This window comes from Falco biarmicus, chromosome 4 (genome assembly GCF_023638135.1).
Source record: "Falco biarmicus isolate bFalBia1 chromosome 4, bFalBia1.pri, whole genome shotgun sequence".
In the NCBI taxonomy this organism is placed as follows: Eukaryota; Metazoa; Chordata; class Aves; order Falconiformes; family Falconidae; genus Falco; species Falco biarmicus.
This window is the reverse complement of record NC_079291.1, coordinates 93,109,495-93,128,757: the sequence shown is the minus strand read 5'-3', so window position 1 is coordinate 93,128,757 and position 19,263 is coordinate 93,109,495. Positions and strand designations below refer to the sequence as shown.

The following is a 19,263-nucleotide window of genomic DNA, read 5'->3' as shown; positions in this document are numbered from 1 at the left end:
ATAGACTGGTAAAACAGGAAAGGTAACTTTCCTCTTTTGACACTCACTTTTGATCACTTCCACTGAAGTTAATGAAAACTAAGAAAATCTTACTGTCCTTGCAGGAAAGAATTTTTTTTTTTTTTTTGGCAGAAGTGAGTTCATTATATTAATGATTTCTTCTTTGAAATACACAGCCAGAATATTTTCAGTTTTGTAGATTGCTTTGAGTGCAATCTTTTATAAACAGTTTAAAAAGTGTTCAGAATTTGCAGTATATTTTCACACATGTAGAGAAGTTTCTCTAACAAATACACATAATTAAGGTTGCTAGAAGTAAAATTATTTTTATATAAATCCTTTATTAGTCCACCTTGTGTATTATTTTTGGTTTCAGAGGACTTGTTCAGAAGTAGCTTAAACTGGAGGCATAGTACACAGCTGGCTAGGAGGTAGACTGTCAGCGTCTGATTACAGGGTGGTGGATGCTGCTGCTGAAGAGACTGGCTTTGAGGGAAAAGGAGGCAACTGCAGTTCTGGATGAAAGCAGAAAGAGCAGAAACTAGCATTCCAGAGCTCTCCCCCTTGCTTTTGAAGCATTTTCCTTCTCCTATAGGAATAGTGTGTAGGTCTGCTCCCTTCCTAGCATCCTGGTAGGCACAGGATGTAAGTAGATGAAGTAAGAAAGAGGGGAAGAGGGACTGCTGCTTATGAGGTTGGTAGGAAGAGCAGGAAGAAGGTAACTGAAGGATGGATGGTCTGCAGAAGCTAGAATTCTTCATCTTGGGGTAATGATAGAAGCGTCGGGCCTAAAAGAAACAAGTGACGTGAGTTGTAGCTGCCAGAAACCTTCCTCCTCCTTCCTGCCTTCCAGGAATCCACTGTGGTGCTACTGCAGGACTGAATTTTGCTTACACAGTTGAAGAGTTGGGAACTGACTCAGTCTTTTGTGGTGCAAAAAAAAAAATATTTGCTGTTGAGTGGCTGGAGTTCCCATGTAACTTACTGGTAGCAGGATGAAACTGTTTATCAGAAACCAGTTACATAGATTGCAAGTGCTTAAAGACCATTGTCTAAATGGTAGCATGTTTTAATGTTTAAATTACAACACTGAGATCAGGAGATAATGTTTGAGAGGCACAAGACATCTCTGACTTCGAAGCAGTTGTTTACGGTAGATACTGCAGTTACATCTAGTTGCAGAAGCAAAGTTGTTTTTAACTTGCTTTCAACCTGTTAGCTTTCATGCTGCTAGTACTGCAGCCACAGCAGCAGAGAATTTTGCAATGTTGAAAAAAACCTACTTGAGAAACAGAAAAAATGCCTAAATGGCAAGCCTGTCCTGAGCTCCTGCTGCTGTGGTTACACTGCTTTTAGCAACAGCTTGTTTAGTTTATTTGGTGCTGGTGTTGCTGTATCTGTGTTATCTGTAGTCAGGCTTGTGTTTACCCTTAAACTCTGCTTCTGTTTGTAGGCTGGACTGTGTCACCTGCTTGGCAGTCATTTATCAAGTGTTTTGAAATACAGGGTGAAAGATGCTTTTTATGTCAGTAGTGCAGTGTATTGCAGATGCAAGTTCCTAGCCTTTTTATAACAGAAGAAATACTAACGAAAAATAATATGGTTTAAGTGTCAGTTTTCTGGACTTCTATATAGGGGCCAAATGTTACATTGTTTTCTGTAGCTTCAGCATTGTAAAGAGGAGCTGGTAGGTACTGCTTTCAGGCAGTATATTGCCATTTTAAACTTTGTATGTTGCTTTATTTCAGCAACACAGCACTGGTTTAATAGTCTACGAAAAGATAAGTGTTAATATTTAGCAAGAAGTAAATAACAATGAAAACAAAAGAACAGCTCAAGTTCTAAAGTGTGGAAAATATTAAATGGGGTTGTCAAAGAATGTTTAGAATAATAGTGGAATCCCCTGTCATGAGGCAAGGAAAGCTCTTGGGATGCTCTGTAGGGAGTAATCCTATTCTGGCATGGGGCTATTTACTGGGTCTTTTCTGTTTGTGTCTTGTGATGTGCTTATGTGTTAAATCTGTGACCTGTTCTGAAAGCTTTGGTCTCATGGTGGTAGCGCTGCAGAGTTGGATAGCTTTTTAATTTAACTTTTATAGTAGTAATGCCTAACATTGTACATTTGAAACATTATAGTGTTCTGCTTTGGCTGTATAATGCTAATTGGAGCAATAATCCAGTGAAGACTCAATGACACTGTTCAGTCTATCTATGCCATTCCCTTTTGGAACCTTGTTTCTTCTTTCTTTCTATTTTTGTTTCTGGTTTTGTTATTATTATTCACCAAGTCCTGCATTCTGCTCTGTTGTGAGGAGCCTAATGCTTTCCTGTGAAGGAAAAGGGAGGTTTGCTTTCCTCTTTGGATTTCCCCCCATTCTTGCCAATTTATCACTCCTAATAAGATGGGGTTTTGTATTTGAATTTCTGTAAATAAGCTTGAGCTGGTTTTCCCCTTTTACATCTTGTAATTATTTTCTTAACACCAAGGACAAAACTAAGGCAAAGATAACATGGCACTGTGTTTCTGGTGGAAGCGGGCTCATATGGCTTCGTTGGCTTGTGGTTTCATATTTGGTAGTATTGGTGCTCAAGAATAGCATGTGGGATACAACTCCTGCTGCTGTGAGCTACCTGCAGTGACTCCCCAGATGACATTTGTATCAGCCTGACAGAAGGTCAGGTGTTACATGGGGTTGAAAATAGTCAGGGGCTGTTCAAACTAGCACTGCTACCAAGCACAGCCTGCAGAAATACAACTTGTGGCTAAATAGCATTTCATTCAGCAGGAGCTGAAGGGCTGTCCAGGGGTTTCGATTTTATGTTTGTTTGATTTGAGCCCGTTAATTCCAGATTACCTATGTTATAGATAAATGTCAAAGATAATTTTCTCTATTGCTGGTTTGTTATTCTTCCTGTTTCTTCTTTTTATTTGCTAGCATCTCCATCTTGTAGCTGTGAAAGCTCCTGTGCCAACGTTAATAGAATAAAATTGATAGTAACTGAACTAAATCGATTGCTTTCAAGTGGCTCCTTATTCTGCTAAGAAATGCACTAGCCAGGGGAGGCGCAGAGCTACTACTGTGACTGCTGCCTGGGGTGATTGGTGTAAAAGGGCTTTCTCAGCAGTTTCCCACCTTGTCTGTTGTATGCAGTGAAAGACCTGTTTTCTTGAAAGCATCAGTATGAAGAATTCCATAAATGATAAAGCTTTTAAGTTGTAAGGCAAGAAGGTTGTTTGAAAAGATCTTAACACATTACTTACTGTTGTGGGAATATTTTTCAGGAGTCAAAGTTGTTTTGCTCAAATACTCATCATTGGGTTTTATCAGTGATACAAAATGTATTTGTTTTTCTGAGAAAAAGAGGTATTATTAAATGCTTTTAAGGTGTGTGGATACTGAGCAGTTAGTTTCAAAGTCTTACTGAAATGCTTTTTGTAATGGAAACAGGTAATGCTGTGTACAATTGCTGTATGATTTCCAGACTTGAAACACATTTTCTTCTTTTTATTTTTTCCCTGCTTCTCTTGTGAGCTCAGTGAAAAGTTCAGGTGGCGTGTAGGCTCCCTGGTAAATTGTATAGAATGCGTGCATGTTTCGCATTTAGGTTAGAATTGTAATTAAGGAAATGGCTTACCCTGTTGTTAATGGCAATTGACTTGTGTAATACTGTTTTACTGTAATTTTTTTAAATTATTGCCATGTTTTAAGTTCAGGAAGAAAAAATACTGCATTACTTGCCTCATTTATCTTAGGGCTGGCAAGCCAGCATGAATGTTGTTTCGCAAACACGAAGTTATGCTGTTTTTCTATGGTTTTAGGGCTGACTTGCATATGTCTTCATTCTTGTGTTTTATGCAGGGTTCAGTGGTCTCAGTTTAAAGGCTATTTTATTTTCAAACTGGAGAAAGTAATGGATGATTTCAGAACCTCAGCTCCTGAACCAAGAGGGCCCCCCAATCCAAATGTGGAATATATTCCCTTTGAAGAGATGAAAGAAAGAATCCTGAAAATTGTCACTGGATTTAATGGGTATGTATTGTTTTTTCTCTGAAATCACGATAACAAAAATACTTTCTCAAATTTTAACTTAGTATTTTGTCCTCTCTATCTGTGACTGTTCATTTTGCTTCCTGAAACAGAAAAGCAGAAGCAAATGCATACCTTGGAAATACTCTCTACAGTAGTTTCAGAACTTTAACTTCATTATTCTGTCTTTGAATGAGAATTATGACATCCTGTGACATGTCAGGCACTTCAGTTTTTTCAATATGTATTTAGTTTTTAAGTAATACAGTTCAATGAAGCATGGCATTACAATCTGCATTTAGCAGGTGAAATAGTAAAGTCAGATTTCTTTTGATGTATTTTGAAATGCCTAACTGAAAGAAGTCTTTTGGTGTTTAGTTCTTAATTGCTTTGGGGGCAGTTCAGTAGCTTTTTGGGAAGTAATGCCGTGATAAACATGGTGTGACTAGGAGGCAAGGTGTTCCTGGGTTTGAATTGTTAAATTGGGCCGGATTCAAGTTCATAGTTCCAGTGTTAATTACTAATTGAGACTTGGGGTATTCGATCTGTTGCTGACAGTGTCTTAGACTAAAGTGTATGCCCTTTGCTGGATTTGTAATTGTGGAAGTTTTGTTTCCTTTAAAATAAAGCTCCTGACACTTTTGTTGGTCTTCCGTTGGGTGTGCCTTTCTTATTAGCTCATATAGTATTTTTCTTGTTTTTAAACTAGATTACATACCGTAAGCTGAGTCATCCTGCCTGTGGGTCTCAATGCTTGCTTGAGAGACTTTCAGCATTTTTCTCAGTTTGTCAATAAATGGGCATACTGCAAAGCTTACCTCCTTGTTTTTTTCAGATTTACAGGTGCTACTAACACATTCTTAGTATCATATTTTGATGCTAGATTAATAATTTTTATTGTCATTGTTCCATACTGCTTAATCTATTTGCAGTTTAAATCTCTCTCATAAGTCAGGTTTCACTTCCTCCCCCACTCGCCACAATTCCTCTTATGTAGGATACTTCTAAGAATGTGAAATTCAGCTTGTTCTCAGCTTCCCAGTATTTATATTGGGCTACTTCACTAAGGGAGCTTAAAAACAAACCTATCCTTTATGCCCAAGTCTGCCTGTCTCCTGCCTCCCCCAGCTTTTTGTTAATGCTTCACTGCCCACAAAATTTGTAACTTGCTCACACAGAGACAGCTCATGAATGGGCTGCTGTTACCTTCTGTTGTACCGAAGTGTACCGAACAAACCCATGGGTGACCCAAGTTGGGAGGTTACTCTGTGGCCAGGCTATTTTCATCTATTGCTGTAACACTTCAGAGTGCTCAACTTCCTCATACTTCCAAGTGAACCACCCAGTTTTTGAGGAAGCAAACTGCATGCGTTAGTTACCTTAAAGTAATACATCAGGATGTTTCAGAATCTAGGACTGTAGAAGAGTTTATTTAATACATCCTACAATCCCTACAGAGATGATACGGTTGTGAAAGCTGAAACGTGTGGAGGTGGTCCAAAAAGTAACAACAGCAGGTTTTATTTCGTGCAATTGGGTATATTAAGGCTTCTTATTTAGAGTTGTAGATGTCAGTGTGACTTCATTAATAGGATGTTTTTACTGGTGTTTGCTCAAAAGAGTGAGGGAAAGAGTTCATGAAAACTAGCTCATTTTTTTAAACTTAAAAGTCAAAGTAACGAATTAAGAATGACCTCTGTTCTGGGATCTGTATAGATGATGTGCCTTTTAATGAAAGCACAAACTGGCTGTTTTAATGTTATTGTATCTTACTTCACGTTGCAGAGCCAGATTCTCATGCTGTACTCTAGAATTGCTTTGGAGTAGGGACTTTCTAAAAGACTTTCTATTTTCTTTATACTTTGCTAGTGAAGCAGAAAGTTCCAAGGTAAGTTACTGGGAATGTCTGATGACAGGAGTCTTGACAGCATGAATAAACTAAACATAATCATCATCCAGATTTCCATTCATGCGTATTGTTTTGCCATAATTTAATATAGCTTTTATATGCAACTTTCCCATATCCTTCTTGAATCCTGTCCATATGATGAATTTTTAGTTTGTAATTCTTTCTGAACTGTAGTGCTAGGAAGTGCAGTTTTGAGTGTGTTTGTATAGAATTTTAAGTGGTTAGGTTAAGTAGGCAGATTAGGACTATTCATGCAGCTCATGTACTGAACTAATTAAATTTCTAAGCATATAAGATCTATTCTCATACTGCTCACAAAGTTTTACATTGGTGTTCATGTATAGATTTACACCAATTCAAAGTACTTCGATTTTAAAATCGCATTGTTAGACTATTTTAAAATAATAGTTTTATGGAAAGGAATTTGTAGGGTGCAGTGAACTTCGGGTTTTGTCAAGTAAAAACACTTGCAAATGTTGAACGGATTACATGCAAAGGGTGATAGTGTGACACTTGGTGCCATCTGCTGCTCAGTAAATGAAGTTTACTGTGGAAAATTTTGGAGGGAAATGGGCTAGGTTTGCTTTTTGTTTGAGCCTCATAGCTGAAAGTCAAATAGGAAGACAGCTTGTACTTCTGGAGCTAGTTGCAGGCTACACACTTTGAGTGTACTGATTTCCCAAGTAACTAGAACAGTGTTGATGTTCACAAAGTACTTCATGTATTAGTATTCCAGGTGTGCAGTTAGGTACAGCTGAATACAAAGTAGCCAGACAGTGATTCTCCAGCACGTTTTACAGATCTGGCTGATGAAAAATAATTTACATTCTGCCTGTTCTTGTTTCTGAGAAATAAATTGGTTTTGAATGTACAGTCTATTAAAAAATTACAAAGTCTCTTTAATTATGCACTTTTCAACCCAAAACCAAAATGGCCATCAATGGGGGAAACAGCAGGTACAATTAGTACTGTACCTATGTGGAAAAGTTAATGGGTCAAGTAAATTCTTTGTGAGTTAGGGCTGGAAATCTCATTAAAAGAGGGCACTACACAGGAGCTGAACATCATGAAGAATTTGGGTGTCATGAAAGATTACAGATTGACCAAAACCTGCTGAATAGCAGCACTATGTGATTGATATGAAGGAAGCTTTAGGGAAATTAAGCTGGACAGTGGTGCCATCATTATTAAGACTCTATGTGTAATAAAAAGAATTTTAAGGAAAACTTGTTCCTGGTTTGTGCTGGTTTGTACTTAGCAAATTTTGGGGATGGGGGAGGAGATGCTTCTGGGTCAAAATAGGGAGGTGAAATGTATTTTGCCTGGATACTGAGTCACTCTCTCCCTGCCGTTTTACTTGCTTTTGAGCAATAACATGTGAAAACAAATCTCTTAGAAATACCATCATCTTAAAGTGTTACTTTTTGCAAGTGTTTAATATATTAAATACTTCATCAGCTGTATTATAACTCTGCACAGCTGATTGATGGAGATCAACTTCACAATCTTTTTGTTCTTAGAAGTCAAGTAAATATAAGTTGGAGTGGTGTAATTCAGGGTGAATAGCAAGGGAAGGCATTAACTAGCAGGGTAAATGTGATAAATCTGTGTGTGTTTTTTTTTTTTTTTTTATAAGGTAGCTGTGTTGGAACTAGGGCCAAGGGTGGCTGCATTGTGGCCTACCTCTGTGCAGTTCTCCAGTTGAGGATTATAACTTCCTCTATAACATAATATACAGTCAGTTCTGAAAAATGTAATTAAATTGTTTCTGCTTGGTCACTCTTTCTGATTACTGCTTGCTTTTAGTTGAAGTGTCATGTAGTATGAGTCATCATAGCTATGCTGACCTGCGCACTGAAACAGTGGCAGATCTGTGCATCTTTAAGATGTGGCTTTTTAGCAATGAACTGAGCTTGAGATAGATACTGTATTAACTGCTGAAATAGGCTGATGATACTGTGTACAGAGTTCCTCAGAAAATAATAGAAGTTGAATTTTTATCAAGATTTACAGTATAGGCATATGGGCACACACACATGCATGTAAGTGTGTATTGATGTCGCTGTGGAAGATCCCTTTCAGCCCAAGCCATTCTATGATTTTATGATATGATTTTGGTTTATCAGTTGTATTTCCAGTCAAGAAATGGCCTTAAGTATTGTATCAAATACTCTTCTTGGATGAATTTTTGATGTGTTTATGTGGTTTCAACTTCAAATAGTTAACTTTAAAAATGCATGATTCTTTATTACCTTTTTGAAGTGACTTTTGCAGTATTTTACTGTTTTGTCAGAAGTTTGTTAAAATGTGTCACTGAATTTGCAACGAAAGTGTGACATCTCAGGTAACTGGTAAATGTATGTAAAGCATTGCTTGTCTGAAAGGTCAGTTTCTCATTTAAGCAGGGATGAAACTGAGTGTAGAATTGTCAGAAAACAATGTGTGAATGTGGTGCTTATGGATTCATGTATCTTCCTCTGAATTTTAATTATTTTTACTGAGCTGTTCCTTGATAGCTAAGTATACTGTCCAGTTGTGGCAAAATAGAGTATTTGTAACACCTGAAATGTAATGGCTCTACTATTTCCAACATTTAATGCTTTTTCTGTAAATGTATTTTGTAAAACGGGAAATAAACGGCAAGTTGAATTTTTTTTAGCTGTAGTGTGTATGACTCAGACTTGCTCTAAATCACTTACCATCTCTGTTCTATGTTATTTGAATAATAAATACATTACTAAACTATTTTGCTGTTGATCTGATTTCCTATTTATTGTTTTAATTGTTTGAGTTGTGAGATGATGTATTTAGGATTCTACTTCAAGTATTTTGTGGCGGTGAGCACAAAAGATAGTGGTTTTGTTACTTCAGTGTATGAGATGTGGGGGAAAATAAGGGCTTGAGTTACTACCCTATATTGCTGATGATAACAAATTTCAGTACTGTTTTCTTTCTGCCTTCTCGATAAGGGGGAGAAACCAATAAAGTTGTTGCTTCCTAACAGTCATACCAATTAAAATAAAATTAAATTGTCATATATCTATTTCATTGCAGCATCCCCTTCACTATTCAGCGACTCTGTGAGTTGCTGACAGATCCTAGGAGGAATTACACAGGAACAGACAAATTTCTAAGAGGTGTGGAAAAGGTATGTGTTTTTCCGAGCGAGAACATGGCTAAACAGTCACAACTACCACTTAAATAACCTCTGAATTACTCCCAGAGGTCTGATGGTTTCGTTGTGGCTCATAGCCATAGTATAGCTAATAGCTACTCTAAGCATATGAATTTGTTTCATGCCTTTTAATATCAAAAAGCAATTTTAAAATAACCTAAGACACAAGAATAAATCTCAGGGCTGTAACTGTTGTGTTTCCTAATTACTGTGCAGTACTGAAACTGTAGTTTGTGGATGGTCTAATGTCACTATGTAGATTGAATCCAAGCTAGAAGTAAATAATCAGTTGAAATAATTTGATTTTTTTTAGCCAGGTATGTCATTCCATGTTTGGCTTCAGATAAGATCCCGTAGGTGAAGGGAGGGCCCTTCCCCCAGCCCCACCCCCCCTACCCCCGCCAGTGTCTTTTATTTCAGTATTTGAATAATTCTGGGTAGAGGACTGTGCTTTTGTAAAAGCATACAAATGTCATTTAATGATATTTTACAGCTTATGTCAGAATATGGGATCTTTCAAAAACAGATAAGACTATCAAGATGTAGTTCCACGTAGGATTTTCTTGATGGCAAAATTGGCTGGAGGTTCCTATTTAGACAGTTTGGTGGAAGAAAGGTTAACTTGTAAACAGATTGGTTTTCACTGCTGTAGCAGATGCAGTCAGGTGTATTCTTGCAAATTAAGGTAGGAATAAAATGGACAGAGGGATTTCACAATGCCATTTCTTAGCCAACAATGAGACCTGTGAAACCACAGCTCAGGTTTTATGGAGAGCCCTCCCTCAAGTTCATCTGGGTTAATTGAGCTGGCACTCTGTTAAAGGCCCCCCTGTATAATTGGGCTGAGTATTGATTTGAAGAGAGAAACTGAATTTTTAAGCTAGGTTTCTAGTTGTTAAAACTGATGTAGTTTGCTATGGGATTGAAGAGGGAGAGGTAGCTAAGCAAAATGTGCTGAATTAATTAATGTTTCTGCCCCTTGTTCATGTGGGGCAAAAATAATTTAATATTTGAAATACAGCTGTGCCAAAAATGTTTAATAATGCTTGTACACTTTCAGTTGCAGGGCTCGTGTACAAATAGAGCTTTCTTAAGCATTTGAGAAGTTTTTCAGCATTTCTGAGTACTTTGCTTTCCAGAGATATTTTGGTTAGAAATCAGAAACATTTGGGCCTGAGGCTTAATGTGCTGGTCTTGTCATGACAGTAACCCACTTAAGAAAATACTGATATTTTGTTATAATTAATGGCCTGACTTTGTAAAGAGGGAGCAGAGATACTTCTTCTCTATCTGTCATGCGTTTGTAGTGTTCCACCCAATTTTCTGTAGAGATACTTTAACAGATACAACCACAATCCTGTAATTCTAATTTTTGGGGTTTTGTCAAGAGCTGAAGCTTCTGTTTCTGAGCTCTTAATATGTTGTTTATTACAGAATGTCATGGTTGTCAGCTGTGTATATCCATCTTCAGAGTAAGTATCACCTTTGTTTTCTTGAAACTTCACATTTCTGTTAGTAGAGGGGAGATTGTGTGCGTGTGTGTCTGTTATTCCTGCAGAGTTCAGGTTTCCCTTATCAATAGCTAGGTCAATACTAGTGGTAGTCTGCAAGTGTTACAGGTAACAGTTTGGAAATGAACACACTGCTTTGGAATCAGATATATGGTACAGTTGAGTATTATCTCTGAACGCTAAGCCGTTACTTTGTACCATAGCTGCTGGTGGAAAAAAATGGATACCCCTCGATAACAGGTGTGCTGTAAATTCATATTGTAGCCTGTTTCCCTAGTGTAATATATGTCACTCCTCGAGGACAGGCACTGGGGGCCTATTTAAGTTGCGGGGAGGGATTCTGTGTAAACAAGCTTACAGTAAAGTTCCTTTATTCATAACATTGTTTTTTTGTTAGGAAAAATAATTCCAATAGTTTAAATCGGATGAATGGTGTTATGTTCCCAGGAAATTCACCAGGGTACTCTGACAGGTAAGTTGAGTTTCGGGAGTTAACTTTTTCTGGATAAAAGCAAGGTAGCTCTGAAAATAGCTGCTTCAGATCGTGTATCATTACCTATCCTGGTACTAAATGGGTAGCCTTAAAAATGGTGTGTGACATGGGATATTGGGGAAGGAAGGTAGAGGAGGCACAAATATATGCACTATGTACTCTGGGGTTTTTTGATCTTTTTGTAACCTCATTGTTCAGGATTTTTTTAATTCAGGTTTTTATCATAGTTTGCATGCTACAAACATGTAGGCAAGGATTTTTTTATTCAATATGAAACAGCAAATTACCTGATCTTCTTGTTCTGTTACCTTGTAGAACAAGGTTGTAGCCTTTTTCTGCCTATTAGTAACAAATTGCTTTACTAAAACGGTGGGTTAACTTTTTATTGTTATTTTTAAAGATCTAATGTAAATGGTCCTGGAACTCCCAGATCAGTAAATCGACCGAAGGTTTCTTTGTCAACTCCTATGACAACAAACGGTTTGCCAGACAGCACGGAACATAAAGAATCAAGCTTGCAGCAAACAGAAGACAAAAAACACAGGTTTGTGAGGAGTGATGTATTTTGAGGTTTTATTATTCTCAGTTTTTTCCCTTTACAGATATTTTTAAAACATAATGACTAAGGTGTGCAAAATTAAGTCTTAACGTACGAATATCTGCAGCAGGATTTGATAGGTGTATTTACTACTGTTTGGGCTGTCTAGCTAACTTCTTAGCTCAAGTTTCCACAGTTGCAGTAACACATCTTGTAAGCATAGGGGATGTACAGTAAAAATGAAGAGCCAGCAAAGGAGTTCAGAAATCCACAGTTGCCATATTTGTGTCAGGATGTTAAGCTATAACCAGATACGATATTTCATAAACGTTTGCCACCACTTCTGACAGTAGGACCTGTCTGTAATTTGGACCCACCAGAGTAGCCTGACCATGTTGTTTTCACGGACAATCAGGAGTGATGGCTTTGATGTTTTGTTATGTAATAAGTGAGTTCTACTGTTACATCTCGTCTAGTAGAGCATTTAACTTCAAGTAGCTGCTACTTTAAGTGTGTCAAGATACAGAATGTTTTTCTTCAATAAAAACTACAGCTGCTTTTGTTGTTTATAGTGAATCACCAGCATCTGAATCGGAAGGTGCTCAGAGCAGCCCAGTAAAAAATAAGCATTCTGAAGATGATCCTGCAGAGGCAGAAGGACATGAGGTAAAAAGACTTAAATTTGACAAGGAAGGGGAAGCCAGAGATGCATCTAACCAAACTGCCTCCAGTGAAGTTTCTTTAGGCATGGGGGAAGAGTCAGAAACATCCTCTGCACCTCAGGATAAAGAAAAAGATGCTACTTGTGCCAGACAGCACTGTACAGAGGAAGAGGAGGAAGGTATTTCAGATTTTACTGTCTTTGCTCTGTGCCTTTTCCAAGGAGTTAAGATTTACTTTGCCGGAGGCCAATGCTGTTGGGATTATTGAATGTCTCCAGTTGTACTTAAAGATGAGCTGCTTGTTCATACTTGGGTTTTGCGTAATTTAGCAATTCTGTTATTGCTTCCTTCTTTTTAGTCCTACATTGCTATTCAAAAAAACATAAACTGGTACTTAAATTCTTCCTAGACTGTAAATTATGCAGGGGTGGTAATGATGTATCAAGAGTTTGAGAATCCCAGCTTTAGGGTATCACCAGATGTTCTTGTCTCTTCTCCAGAAGGTGGATATGTCATATCTACATTTGACTGTCTTTGTTAATAATATAAATTACTGAAATGTGGATATAGTTATGTTCTTCCACTGAGGCTGAACAACAGTCTCTCTAGATCCTATTAGAACAGTGAAAATTGCCTCTCTCCAAGGCAGGCCCTGTACCTAATTAAAAAAAAAAAATAGATCAGTCTCTTAACTGCAGTTATTTTTTACGTATTCTCCAAAGTTGCCTTTTAATACCAATTTTTTAGTGGCTTGGGTATTTGTAAAATGTTCCTCCAGATGATGGTGGATGTATACTTGAAACAGTAATGTTTGCAACATTTCCAAAAGACTGGTCCTGAAGGCAAATGAAGGCATGTGAGGAAGCAAGGAAAAGTTACTTTTTAGACTGTGTCTTTATCCACTGAAGCTTAATTAAGTGAAGCTACCTATTTAATAAAAATACTGGACTTTGTGGTATATTAGGGTAGTTTGGCTGTCCTGATGGAGCTGGCTAATAAATGATTTATGAGTTGGGCCATCTTCTAATAAAATCGAGGGTTGTCAGTTTTTCCTGGTTTTGGCTGTGTTGGGAAGTATGGCTCAGCAGAGCTGGGAATTGATAGCAGGATTAAGATATGTTTAAAAAAGTCTTAGTAATACTGTGCTTTCACTGTTTCTAGAGTCCTTCATGTCTCCCAGAAATGTTGGTCCAGACAGAAAAGATCAAGAAAAAGACACTGAATCCTCAACTGTGAATGAAGAGACCTCTGAGGAGAACAATCAGATGGAGGAGTCTGATCAGTCACAAGCAGAGAAGGATTTACACTCGGATGACAGTGAAATTAGTGGATCTGCCAGTAGTGGAGCCGACTGCAGTGAAACTGAAGAGTTAGGGTCCTATGCTAGTGAAACTCCAGAAATTTCATCAGAGACCCCTATGGAAAACAGTGACGAAGCCACAGAAGTTGCAGATGAACCTATGGAGCAAGACTAATTTAAATACTTAGATGCAGTATTTTCCATAAGGCTCTGGTTTTACACTGTATAAATAATTTTATGTAATAAAGTGGACCTTTAGTTTTACAAAAAGAAGCAGGTTGTAAAATAAACTTCTCCATGGATTGAACCTTGAAAGAGTTGTACATGATAAGAACTGTGAATACCAGCTCCTTCAGGTCCTGCTTACCGCTGAACTTTCGTTTGGTCAAATCAGTGGTTTGTGTATAGTTTTTTTTATTTAGAATAAAAGTTTTTAAACTGGAAGGTAATTATAATTTTGACAACTTTTTTGGAGATTACCACACCTAGTTGTATGTAAGCAAGAAAGCTTTTTGTCTTGTCTTTTTCTGACGGCTATAGCAGTTACTTCATATTTTGGTTACAGTTTCAACATTTGACATGTGAAATAATGGGGTTTCATGCTGTTTTCCAGATTTTTATTTGAATACACACTATGAAACCTTATGTTGTGTGTTTAAAATGTGTTACATTTCACACACACACATATATGTACGCATGCACACGTATGTGTACCCTCACTGTTCTAAGGGGGAAATGGTAAATTTTTCTGTTTCTATAAAAGACAAATGCAGCAAATACTTTTTTCTATAGGAAAAGACTGAGTTCACCTCTCAAGGCACTTTGTTTTGGAAAACAAAGCAAATGAAATCTGGCCCATATGAAACCCTGGAAATAGTAACATTGTTGAAAACACCAGAGTAAACACATTCCAAGAGAACTGTTCGGATTACAACTCTTTTGTATACCTCTGAGGTGCCTGAGTGAAAGGATTTCATTTATTTATGAGAAAATGTGCTTTATGTTGAGAACGTTGTAATCAAAACATTAGCTTAAACTTTTGTAGAGGAAATGTTTGAAAATGAGATAAGAAAATATCTTGGAAGAAATGAGCAGGTACTTTGCCTTTTTGAGTGCTTCTTGGAGCATTGTGAATATTGTAGAGAAGTCTCAAATTTATTCTAAGGTATGCAGATGGCATCGGTATGATCACACCACTGTATTGGAAGAATTACTACATGACCGTAGTTATGTACCCGAGCTAAACACCTGAAAGGTTTAGGGGTGCATAGAAATCACCATGATTTGTATAACATTTTGGAAGTGAACTAAATATTTTTGAACATGCTACTTTGACAGCCAGTGTTACATTTTTTCAAACCAGCTCAAAGCACAAACTACTGCTTTAAACTCTTGATATTTTCCAGTTCCCATATTTAAAGACATGCAAGCTGCAACCTCCCAGTCACAATTACTGGCTGCCAAATTTATACCTGTTTCTTCAACTGTACCTTTTTGATATTTAGAATTTTTAAATTTCTGTAAAGTAGATTTTTGTAGATTGTAATGAGTGCTCACTGCCATTGTGAAACGGTATATAATTGTATAATTTCTGTGTGTAAACTGAATGCTTGGGCTTTCAATACAGTATTCATATAAAGCAATAAATATTAATATTATGAAATATCGGAGTACATTTTTATCAGAATTGTCCCTCTTCGGTTTTAAGTTCTCATACCTGAAGTACAAAACTGACCTCTAAAATGCATGCTAATAGTTTCTCGTACTACATGGTATGCTTCATATTGTTTTGGGGAAATCTAGGTTTTGATTAATACCAGAATAATTTGGCTCAGTTGGAGTATTTATAAAGTTACTACTTGCTCATGTTACTTACCAAGTTCTAAGCAGACAGGATTCAGGGAGATGCTTGCCAAAAAAAATAATCTTATTGATAGAGATCCCCTTGCAGAAGGAAAATTGTACCTTGACTCATTTTCATTGTGCTTGAGGGTTGGATATGTATTATGAAATTAAAGAACTGAAGCAAAATGTTGAAATTAGGAAAGCTTAAAAATATAGTGACATCTTAACACTTCTTGGGTTTTTTTAAAATGTTTTGCCAATGAGAAAATTTTAAAATTTCTAAGTTTAGAGATTTCTGAAATTTTCTTTAGACTGTTTATTTGTGAAGATATTGTCAATAAACTTGTTCTTTAAGCACCTGTGACCTTTGGATATGTTTGTTTTGGCAGCGGTAGTGCTACTGTTGCAAGGACTTGCAGAAGAACTTTGAGGTATGGATTCATTTATATATCTGCACTATTTTTTTTTTGAAATGGCTAATGGAAATTGAAATCATGCTTTAACGTCACAGTGAGTGTCATAATACTAAACGTGCCTACATTTAAAGATTGCGTTTACTTTAAATGAGAGAAGATCCCCCATCCTGTGTTTTTTTTAAGGTGAATTAAAAAGAGCAAACCCAAAGTACTGCATTTCTAAGCAGCTGTGTCCTGTTGGTGGCCCTGCACACCCCCAGAGACACAGGCAGCTGCTTTTCTGAGTGCCTGGAGGTGTAGTGTTGAATCTGTCCTCGTACTTTTCTAAATCTGGATGCTTGAAATTCTGTGACTTACACCCCAGAGCACATTTCTGCATAGAGCCGCTCAGACAGAATCGGTTGTTTTGCTTGGATCCACGAAGGAAGGGGGTGGTTAAACCCCGGGAAACCTGCAGCACATGCTTTGTAGTGCTCTTGGGTGTATTTCCTATTAAAAAATGCTGTTAACGTGGGGCCAGAATATAAATAGAAAATGTAATGGCATTCACCTTCCAGAGCACAAGGTGAAGGTCAGCCCTTAATTGTGCTCTTGGTACTTGAAAAAATAGTTAGAAAAGTTGCTTCCCTTGTAGGATCTGAGATGCTTTGTCAGCCTTGATTTTTTTTTTTTTTTTTTTTTTTTTAAACCTTTGGAACTACTTTAATGCTTGCTGCAGGGGTGCCCTTCCAGCATGGCGTGTACTTGGGGTTATGGAGGCTTTGGCTGGGTGCTGCCCAGTGACCGCGGAGGAGCTTTGGCTGAGCTCCCAGTGCAAGGGGCACGCTGTAGGAAAGGTGTGCGTCCCCTTGTCTCGCAAACGGAGCTCAGAACAAGCAAAAGCCACCTCCCTGTAACACCTCCTCTCCTTTGTGCCCTTGCTACAGTTGTCTGAGACTGCATGAAGTTCTGGGCCAAGGATCATCACTTCTTTTTTTTATTGCTAAACAGGTCCAGAACAAACTGATTTCTTTTAAAAAATCTTCTTGGATCTATTACTGGCTTGAACAAAGTAAACTTTTTTTTTTTTTTAAATCATCCTCTGAGGGTTTTCATGGCTAAGGCACCTCTGGCTGCAGCACTGAGTATTGCTTTTTTTTTTTTAAAAAAAAAAAAAATTCAGCAGGAAATACTCGTGCCTGGAGAAGTAAATTGGAATTGCATTTCAGTTTATGCTTAGCCTAGGGGATGGAGAAATGGGCTGAAAAATACTTTTGCTGCTGCTTCAGTCTGTGAGAAATTTTGTATGTGTCTTGTTCTTTACTCCAGTTCACTGAAAAGCTGTATCACAACTCCAGCAAGATTGTCCTGAGTCTGGTACAAAAGAATTAAGCTTTTATTTTTAGCTTCTTTGTTAATTGTATGTGGGAGAAAAAAACCAACAGAGCTGAAGCCTGATAGAATCTTAGTTATATGAGTTTTCCGTTGTAATCATTAAATGGCAACTCAGTGATCAATTAAAAACTTTTTTTTTTTCCCCTCAAATGAATGCCTTCTATTGACTACAATTGTATAAAGCACCCTTCTGCAATCCGTTGGCATTTTTTTATTCATATAGTGCATTTCTAGGAAGAGTTTAAAGGTTACTTGCATCTCAATGTGTCTGAGGTTGATGTTTTTCAGTCAGACAAGTGTGTAAGAGGTCAGGGTTACCAGAGGCATCCCAGTTATAGCCCTGCCATTTCCAATGAGAGACACACTCTCCTGTAACTAGTAAGCTGTAAATCAGAGCAAGTCTTCATCCTCGTTTGCCTCAAGAACATTCACATCAGCAAATTCTTTGTGTATAATATTCTTTTAGTCTCTGCATGGTTTAATTGAAAGGGGTTAGCTCTGAAATTTGCATATATAGGCTGTACCACATGCCCATGGATTTGTGCTCTGTGCCTCTGTACAGTGAATCATTCTGCTGCGGGGCCTCTCCCACAGACTGATGGTTATCACGAGTTTATGGTGTATTTGTCTTGGTTGCTGTATTTGTAAACAGCTTCTGGGACACATGGCACCTTATTTCCAGCATTCCTGGAGCCTGTCAAAAAATATTCATGCCAACAACTGATCTCCTGCAGACTTAAAATTTTAGGTTAAGAAATAATCCTGTTTTTTAGCTGAAAGGGAACGTTCTGTTTTCTGTGGAGAGAAATGGCAATTATGTTTAGGTTCTGAATGATCTTTTGATGCCTGTAAAAAAGGCACTTGCAGTCATTCCCCAAGTTTCGGGATGTTATTTACCAACTCATCTGCAAGGTTTGCTGCAAGCTGTTGCATCCTTTCATTTGTAAGTTGATCCTCTGTCCTCGTGGTCACTCGGGCAAGCTGATTTCCTCCATCCACGTTTATTGCGATAAACCATAGACAGACTGTGAACTACTTCTGGCCTTTGGAAATTGTTACCGTGAGTGAGCGACTCCCGACTGGCTTGTCTCGTTCTGTGGTCCAGTTTGTAGTTGCTGGATCGTGTCACCATGTGAAGAGATGAGAAATTTTGCGGGGTTCTGAACACCGCAAATGTAAGAGCTGCTCGGGCGAGCAGTACTTGATGCAGGGGATGTCCGCGTTTTCGGCCGCGGCGGTACAACAGGGAACTTCGCGTGTTTAATGGCCCTTAACCCGCGTTCCCGCCGGCGGCTCGCTGCAGCTTGCCAGAGAAGCAGCGTAAACACCGGCCGCCTCTTCAGCCCCGCTGCGGAGCGATCGGTGCCCCCGGTAACGGGGCCGCGTCCCGGCAGTGCCCGCTCGGCTCGGCTGCGGCGCGGGGCTGCGCCCGCCGGCACCATGGCGCCACCTGGCGGCCGGCAGCGGCACCTGCGGGAGGGCGCCCCGAGCCCCCGTGCGGGGCCGTGCCCGAGCCCCGCGGGTGGGAAACGAGGAGTTCACCGAGGGAGAGAACGGGGGGAGGCGGCGGGGGGGTCCCCGCGGGGAGGCTGGGCCGCGGGAGGAGCGCTGCCTGCCCTCACCCACTGGCTCTGGGGACACGCTCCTACCGACAGGCCCCCTGCAGCCCCGCAGGGAGACCACGGCTGGGACAGACTACAGGTCAGTGAGGGTGTCACCAAATATTTAAGATTAATCATCTTAGCAGCAAATTAAGCTGTCATTCCTCATCTTGACCTTCTCCCCTTCCATCCTATCAAGAACGTGCCTGGTGACTGACTTCCCACTAGCAATGCTCTAGTGCGTTGGAAACCCAGTTTGTTTCTCCTGCCACTCCAGTTTTCTGCCTGCAAAACTTAATAAACCCCGTTCTCCCAACCTTCCCCAACAGCGTGTGTTGCTCTGAGCCATCGCTCTGCTCCCGTTTGTGTCCCTCACCCCCAAATTGCTGTATCCAAATCAGGACTCGGCAT

General features: G+C 38.8%; 1 protein-coding gene across 1 annotated transcript in view; it reads left to right on the top strand.

Moving 5' to 3' along the window:
- The window catches only part of PPP4R2 (protein phosphatase 4 regulatory subunit 2), a 32,782-nt gene extending 16,962 nt beyond the window's left edge, over positions 1-15,820 (top strand). Inside the window, exons 3-9 of the mRNA XM_056336162.1 lie at positions 3,861-4,031; positions 8,992-9,085; positions 10,547-10,584; positions 11,021-11,095; positions 11,517-11,660; positions 12,227-12,495; positions 13,478-15,820. Coding sequence (XP_056192137.1) covers positions 3,861-4,031; positions 8,992-9,085; positions 10,547-10,584; positions 11,021-11,095; positions 11,517-11,660; positions 12,227-12,495; positions 13,478-13,791 — 1,105 coding nt within the window. The 3' untranslated portion in view covers positions 13,792-15,820. The remainder of the gene's footprint in view (positions 1-3,860; positions 4,032-8,991; positions 9,086-10,546; positions 10,585-11,020; positions 11,096-11,516; positions 11,661-12,226; positions 12,496-13,477) is intronic.
- The last annotated feature ends 3,443 nt before the right edge of the window (positions 15,821-19,263 follow it).